We start from the raw sequence: 8,701 nt of genomic DNA on the forward strand, positions 1-8,701 counted from the left end.
CTGCTAACGACGCTGCTCTCCCACGGACTGAGCTGCAGCCGACGAGCTGAACGTGCACCATACAAGCAAGATGTTAGATCAAACACTTCACAAATAACTATGCGTTGTACAAGTATTCTCCTCACTACTGTGTACCATGAAAATCTTGAAACTATACTTCAGAGATCAAAAGCATACCATCATTCAGTGTTTTGCATTTTACTCCAGTTTAGTAGAGAGATTCCCATAGGAGCACACATATCTGAACATTTAATTTGTGTTACTGCCTGTGGCATTAGGACAAACCGTTATCAAATAAATACTGCTATTTTGCATATATGCCAGATACCCTATTAGGAATGATAGGAGTACTACCTGTACTAGGAGAGCAGTTGCCATTCCTAAATAGAGACTCTGACAGAGATGTTTGTGTCCTAAATTCTTTCTACACAGACAGTATATAGTTGTCTAATTACAAAAAAGACCAGTTACTAAAACACCTTCCAAAGTCTGTCAGCCTACATAGAAAAAACAAAGGTTGCTTACTACTATGTAGAGAATTGTGTCAAAGAAAGTTTTTATCAAAGCATCACAAAAGGAAACAATTCACCCCAGCTACAGATATTGGTACCAAGCTCAGCAGCTACAGTTGTTTCAGTAATACATGAAGCCACATAATACAGTAAGCACAGTTGATAATTAATTCTCTGTCCAAAAATTCTGCTAATGATAATTTTTCAATTCAGAACAATAACAAGAGCAAACTGTTTTCATTGTTAGCCTGTTTTGAAAATGCACTACACATTCACCTGGCTGCAGTCACTTCCTTGTCTTGCTCTTCCCGTTACTGCCTAATGCAAATTTAGCCTGTCAATATGTTCCTTTTGCCTTGCCAAACTTCTTTATTTAAAAAAAAAAAAATAAATATTTACACATTGCTCATGGTGAAGTCATAACCAAAAGAGACCTATAACTTATTTTTTTATATTGAGATAAATGTTTCTTTGATACTCTGATGAAAAAAAAAAAAAAAATTGTATTATAATGACCATCCCAAAAGAAGACATTCAACGAGCTCCTATAGTAGTTCATTATAAGAAGCTTACGCCATAGCAATAATCTGGATGTTGCAGGTGAAATCAAGTCTTCCTACATCTCAGCATTCATTTGCCTTAGTTTGGTGTTTACAGCAACAAAATTGCAGCTTGAGTTTATTATCCACTGAAGTGACTGGTTGTAATAAACTTGAGATTCATTTGCATTTTTAAAGGTAGAGATCCATCACTTTTAACAGCCATGAACTCTGAATCTGTCTTTAATCTACTCCACGCTGAGCCGTATGAAAAGAGGGGACCAATCTCAATCTCATCCTGTGAAAATATAATTGCCTAATCCACCCTCAGTGCTGTTTTTCACTTCTCAAATTGCTCCCCTAAATTCTGCTAACTCAATAAGGGGCACTACTATAGAAATATAGGACTCTGAAACACAGCAGGCTCTCTGGATAAATGTCCTTACACAATGTACTACTGCCACAGCTCTTTGTGATTAATGGTTCCATTCTGCACTGGTACAGATTATACAGAGAAACAAAATACCCTACAGAGACCTCCATTACAGCACACACATTATCATTAAGGTTGTAATTTAACAATGAAGAAAAATCACAGAACTACCATTAAATTGGATGCAATAATAGTAAAATCTTTCCCTCCTTTCTTCTCCAGGCACCATGCTCAGTAGGATCACTGTTTAAAGCTACTGTTGCAAGACAACAGATTCTTTTGATCAGTCTCAGGCTTTACTAGGTGAGACTTACAGGTATGAGTATGGATGAGTCTGGAGAAAGTCTTCTGCCATAGTTTAAGACAAGGATCATACAACTTCCGAAAGCAATCCTTGAAATTTTAGGTCAATAAATTAATACCATGCATACTATCTTGGAGTTCATCTGTAGAGCTGCAAAAAGCTGATAAGTAAATGTCACAATGTAATACAGCCCCGTGGGCCAGCTGCAGACCTTACAAATGAGGCCCCAGAGATGAAGTAGTCTTGAGGACACAGTTAACAGACTGATGACTTGGAACACTAAATTGCCATGTTTTACCTGTCCTATGTCACTTAAAACATATTCACCTGTAGGGTAATTCTCTTTTCTCTTTTCCCGTAACACGGGGGAGTTCATATCCAGATCACCTACTGCAAGCAATTGTGTGCCCACAGCATCCAGTTAGCAGCACTGAGGCAGAGTTTGGGAGCGAGCTAGCTGATAAATGCCAACAGGGAGCTAAGAGAGACCAACAAAAACTCTTTTATCCAGGTAAGCCATGGGCCTGATTCAGAGGTCAAAACAGTTTTAGCCAGGAGCTTAGAGTGAAGTCTCCCTAAATCTTTACAATGAGTTTAGATCAGAGTTTATTTAAATGCACCTTGGCTTTGTGGATGAAGTTAGTCACATGCTGAATTTTCCAAACACACAGTTCCCTGAAAGCATCGTATTTGACACTTTCAATACATATCCTAACAGTCAATAGGAACATCTTTACCCTAGAATGAATGCCAAATAAATTCTTGCCCACTGAATTCTAACTAGAAGAGCATTAACGGCTAAATGCATGGAACAAATTAACTTTGGTGTCCAATTCACATTGGAGCAAACTGAATACAAAACAAAGAGGATCCCAAAATACTAAGATCAATTTAAAGAAAACAAAGTCAGTTTTTTTTTTTTTTCTTGCTCTCTTGTTTTTAATGCCTTAGGGTGACGTTTTTAAGGTTTAATCCTTCAAATCATCTGACAGACATGGGGAAATTATTTATTTTTTTTTTTGTTCTCATGCTGTATTAGAGCTGTTTGCTCCTTGTTTCCACACAGGAAGCATGGTTGTGATAGGGATGCTGGTGCAAGCAAGTGCCCCTACCCCCTGCTACAAGAGGGCTAGTTTAAACAAAGGTCTTTACAGCTAAACTTGTAACTGAGCAAACAAAAGTCCCAGGGAGCTGGCAACAGTGAATTGATTACAATCATCTGTATTTGTCTTCAGGATATACAAACTGAACACTGGAAAGTTATCTTAGCTGCAGCAGAATAGATTGCAAGTAAGCAAACAGCACAGCATCTGATTAGTTCTAGGAACAGATGGGAGGCATGGATTATAACAGGCCTCATGATGAGCACCAGGAACGAGACTCTCATTGGTAGTAGTGGTGTTTGCTCATACAGACCCACAAAAATGGTGAGGAGAAGATGGGGGGAAGCTACTCTATTCTTAGATTCTCTTTCAACAGATAACAACACTGGAGTCCCTGGATTTCTTCTATAAAGGTGGCAGACAGGGGTGATGCAGTGATTTCTACCATCACCTGTTTGAAAGGGAAAGCACTGCAGAGAGGAAGGTGAACACAACTATGGTGCAAGCTTTGCTTTTCAAAACTAAGAAAGCGTGTAACTTGTACCTCATTTAAAGTATACCCACTTGCTGAGCTTTTGTTGAAAAGCACAGTTACCAAGATTTATTGGTCAACAGCAGCTTTCATTACTAAGACCTGTACCACTAACATAAAAGCATAGTAAGAAGACTGTTTTAGCTGCTTGATTGTAAAATTGTAACAAAGGTCTATATAGAAATACTATACTTGAAAAGGAATTAACCAGACTTTTAGGCAATTAGACAGCAGAAACTTTTGTCTTTTGCTGTTGGGGGGGGGGGGGGATTGTTTTGGTGGTGGTGGGTGGGGGGGGGGGAACAAACAAACAAGCAAAACCCAAAAAAAACCAAAAAAAACCCAAAAACCCCCCAAAAAACCCCAAAAAAACCCCCCCAAAAAAAAAAAAACAAACAAAAAAAATCAAACCACAAACCCTGTCCTTAAAACTTTAGAAAGTTGCTGCTTAACAGAAGACATGTTCTTGATGACAGCTATAAGCCACTTAGGGTAAGCTTATCATCCTCATCTCCAGCTGTCTGTTTTGCAGGTAGGACTACACATTACAGACAAAAGTGTGATTCATCTCTGGAAGGTGAAATAGGGAGCCGGCAGACCCTTCCTTTAAGCATTTGTCTTAAGACAGTGAGGACACTGGAAAGACCAGTGGCACTTCTCCACTTAGGTATATGACTTTGCACAAGAAAGAGGGCATGTACAGATTTACTTTTTGTCTTTAAGTCTGTGAAAGACCTTAGAGACTTGTGAAGAGTTCTGCGCCATTTTAAATGAAAATGCCAAGCAAAGAATGCCTCAAGATGTCAAGTTTTTGACATGGCCACCACATCCACATTCCCTTTTCTCTCTCTGCTGCTAGACTGCCTACTATTCTTTCTAACTTCTCCTGAATTTTAAAGAAGCTACAGCACAATGAGTTATAGTCCATAAGACACTATCCTTCATATTTAATGCCTGCTGCTCTTCCTCCCTCCTCAAGACCCTTTCTCAAAAAGAAGAATCTCCAGGCAAAGAACAGTAACTATCTGAAAAAGAAAAAAAAAAAACAAACCAAACACACACATATATACACAACTAAACAGCTAATAAAACTAAAACTTACTGAATTTCCCTATTTGGAGGAAAAAAATATTGGTGTTTTTGAATAAAATATTTCATAATACAATGTTGTATATCCCACAAGTTACCAGACTCTACAATTAGGTTACCCCACTACGATTAACACAGCTCAAAAATCAACCAGATACACACGTACAAGCATGCACACAAAACATGACAGTTATGACACACACATAATGACTCCTATGATTCAGTTTTACAACACAACCAAAATTCCATCCTACAAATTGTTTTTGAAAACATGCATGTGTCTGGATTGAAATTGGACAGAACTTCTCACTCGCAGTAGAGGACAAAAAGTCTCTACCAAGTACTTTCCTGTAAAGCTCTTTGCACAAGTTATGCAAGAGACATTCTTTTATAAAACTCCTTTAAGCTTAATGATTCAAATTCATAAATCCTCAGAACAGAGGCAGCAATTCATCTATGTGAATTTTTAAAAGCTTGATAGTTTATAATTTGTGCAGAGTTGTAAACATTGAAAACAGACACTGAAACAAAGCAATCTTTGAAAAGTAACTGGACACAAAAAGTCAATAAACAGACTATATGAAAGCACCCATACCTTTTCAATAAAAATAATGAGAAATGATAATAAAATAACTGCTTGAAAGCTTCATGCAACACGTTCTTAAGTATTCAAGAACTACTACCAAAGAGGAAAGGAAAACAAAACAATGAGAAAATGGCCTAACGCAAATAAAAGGTCACACATGACTGCATGCACTATGGAGCGATGTATTCTTTCAGTAGTTGTACCTCATTTACTAAAAACCTGACAGAAGCACTGCTTTTATCATTTGCTAAAGTAAGATTGTTTAGGTAAGTTCTCTTGTTTTAAAAAACAAGGAATACATATTTCTTCTCACAGGAAAAAATGTTCAACCATTTACTTTTCACATTTGAAGTCTTTTCATTCCTACTTGGATAAGTACAGAAAATGACTTCAGAATCTTGTTTTATGTGCAAAGTAATACATCAATATAGAACATTCTTTCTTGCCTTTTTTTTTTTGTTTGTTTGTTTTTCTTTGAAACTGTACCTCTGTCTGGAGAATTTAGTAATGTTGCAGATGAGGAGGAGAGCCGCTTGTTAATGACTGGATCAACATGTTTCGAAAGGTTCATTGTTGAAACAGATCGCCTGTCTGGATCTAAAACAAATGGAGATAATGCTAATTGACAGCCCACATGCAGTAGTGCAAGTTCCTAGCTCACTAGTGGGAGGAGGAAAACATGATGAGGTCACTCCTGCTCTACCACAAGAACTTTCAAAATAGAATGGACTTCTCAGCAGATGTTGCACAGGTGACTCAAAGACTGGGCACAAAACCAAGTTTCAAATGTCTAAAATGTTCTGTTTATTGATTATCATCCAATCAGGTTGCAATCCAAGTACTTAATAGAGGATCTAAAGTGGATACTAGTAGACATGATGATATTGCTCATTCCTTTCAAAATTCTCACAAAAAAACCGTGCTCATGACTTAAAATAGAAGGCTTCAGGGAAGGGCCAGGTTGCCTGGAAGTATGAGGTTATTCGTTGAAAAAATCCCTTTGCACCTGCATAAAAGGTGACATTTGACAGCACGCTGTTACTAGTCAGAAGGTCAATATTGTGACAATACAATGCTGAAAAACTCACAGAAGACTAGCTCAGAAGAGAAGCAAAGGTAAGCATAAAAGGAATTAAAAGACTTAGTTTAAAATCGCATAGTAGAAGTGCTAAGCTTTCCACCACAGACTCATTTTCTATCTGCTGTGAATGAACTTGTGGTTAGTCAATCCAAAACAGCACACAGCTTTGCAGATAAAGAAAATGAGTCTCTGTAAAAGGCCACAGACTGCTTGTAATGCACGTGCTTGGTATACAACACTAAAGGTTTCTATTTTGGTTTTACGTTCTGTACATTTTAGAGCAGTATTGTATCATTTGCCTACGCAACTGCTGCAGAGTCAGCATCTGCATCCTACTGAGGATGTGATGGTTATTACAAGAATACAGACTGCACGCATTTTGTGCACATGTCTTATGAAGGTTGCTAGCAACAGCAGAAGAGGAGGAATGAGATGAATAGGCCAGCTATATGCTTTCTGTTCTCAAAAATAAAAAAAAAAAAAAAAAAAAAAAGGAGAGAGCTGTGTGTATCAACTACATGTCCTCCACTGTAAATTTCCATTTGGAAATCTGACATTCAGAAGATGCTGGGAGAGTCAGCTCTGCTTTCACTGACATTTTAGCACGTACTGAATCTCAGCACTACTCAGCAGAGCATTCAGCCATGCCGAAACGCAACGAGGCCTGAGCATATGCCAAAATGCTCTGCTGATTCACATTCTGTGTGCACAAAAACATGTCCACATACTGGTTTGGAAGTAGATACAAACTCAGGACACTGACAACATCAAGGAGGGCATTGCTGAAATATTATCTGCAGTTGTTTATTTATGATAAGTACACCAACATTGTATTGACCTGTTCTGACCTAGTGAATTAAAGTATAGTCACTGTGTACAAAACATTTTTATAGTAATACAGTGCATGAAAAACACTTTTATTCTCCCCAGATCTTTGAACTATATAGGATGCAATATAACTGGTTGGGGCAAAGAAAAATTCTCCCCTACCTCATATGATTATTTGCTCACTTTGTCTAATATTAGAATGACTCAGTGAGGGTATAAAACCAGCAAAACTGGGTACTGTAAGGGAGAAAACTCAGAAATGGGCTTTAAAAGGAGAAATCTGAATGTTATAGCAAAGAAAAAGACCTCTGTAGGCTGGCAAGATTATCCCACATTGATCTATGGGGTATACTGAAAAGTGCTCCATGCAAGTCAGTACTAGAGAGGATATCCAGCCTTCACGTGTCACAGGTCTTTGTTAGAACAACACTTGTGGGAATGGGATGGGGATTTTGATCTCTTATATCTAATCTAGAGCTGAGAAAATGTACAGCCTAAGTAAAGCAAAAAAGTTTCTACATTTGGCTTAGAGGATACGCATGAAACAGCTGCTTGAAGATGACAAATGACAATACAAAAAAATCACCTCTTAGTGTTTGGCATGCATGCCCATATTTCTCTTGTTCTATGAACATTATTTAAATGAATAAAATTCAGCATGAGCATTTGCATGTACACATTGGCAATATGAACCCTATAAATGAAGAATAGGCCAAATGCAATCCACCGCATAGAAGATTGCTGGCTTTGTTGTTCTAAAAACAATGAATTAAAATATCCATGAGCAACAGATCAGGTGATGCAGCTGGTTATATGTCTGTGTTCATGTACAAAATAATTGTAAATTCTCTGCACATGTAGCTACCAAAAGGGGTTTAGAACAGACCAAAATATTGAAATTGAGTCTCCCTGAATTCCAGTAGACAGAACATTATGCTTCATTTGGTCCTGCTCTGGCAGGGGGGTTGGCCTCGATCTCTGGAGGTCCCTTCCAACCCCTAACATTCTGTGATTCTGTGAATATTTCCAATGCTGTGATTCTGTGATTTCAGTGATTTGTGCCAAATCTTTGAAGTCAGCCAGCAGTAACTCTCCACAGTAAAAAAAAAAAAAAAAAAAAAAAATTATTGTGCCTGGATATTATGGCTGAATATCTCTGGTACTAACAACAGTTCTAATCTATCAGCATGATGTTAAGCATGCATTGCAACTACATGAGGGTGGTTTAGTTACTTATGATCTCATTTCCTGAGAACTAGCTATGAGTAAAGGAATCAACAAACCACAGCAATTATGTACCAGGTTTTCTAGCACCACCCAGAGATCTGAAGTGGTGCTCCAGGCCTGCTAAATCGAGAAAGGTGAATGATGATTCAAAAAAATAACCTAGGGACAGAATGCAAGACAATGACTTTTCACAGTAAAGAAAATAAAAATCAAATAAGTTATATAGAGTTAAGCAAAAAAAGTAACCTTTTATGAAAAATAACTGTTTATTGAACTTATATATGACAGATTTCATAGCATTATTTTACCAACTTTTATTTTCCTCCTTGATGAAAGACTTGACACATTGAAATATACATATTAGAGTAGGAAGAAAAGAATTCTAAGTACCACTTGCTGGTGGAAGAAATAAAAGATAAGTTCTCTTCTTTGGGTTTGAGTCCTATTTAATAGGACATATATATATA

General features: G+C 37.5%; 1 protein-coding gene across 1 annotated transcript in view; it reads right to left on the reverse strand.

Moving 5' to 3' along the window:
* MAP7 (microtubule-associated protein 7) overlaps positions 1 to 5,695 on the reverse strand; it is a gene marked incomplete at its 5' end in the record, with an annotated part of 33,160 nt that extends 27,465 nt beyond the window's left edge. The window contains 2 exons of the mRNA XM_008947671.1: positions 1 to 46; positions 5,585 to 5,695. The exon at positions 1 to 46 is cut by the window's left edge and continues 92 nt beyond it. Coding sequence (XP_008945919.1) covers positions 1 to 46; positions 5,585 to 5,695 — 157 coding nt within the window. The remainder of the gene's footprint in view (positions 47 to 5,584) is intronic.
* Between the last annotated feature and the right edge of the window lie 3,006 nt (positions 5,696 to 8,701).

The sequence above is a fragment of the Merops nubicus genome, unplaced genomic scaffold (assembly GCF_000691845.1).
Source record: "Merops nubicus isolate BGI_N331 unplaced genomic scaffold, ASM69184v1 scaffold11249, whole genome shotgun sequence".
Taxonomy (NCBI): Eukaryota; Metazoa; Chordata; class Aves; order Coraciiformes; family Meropidae; genus Merops; species Merops nubicus.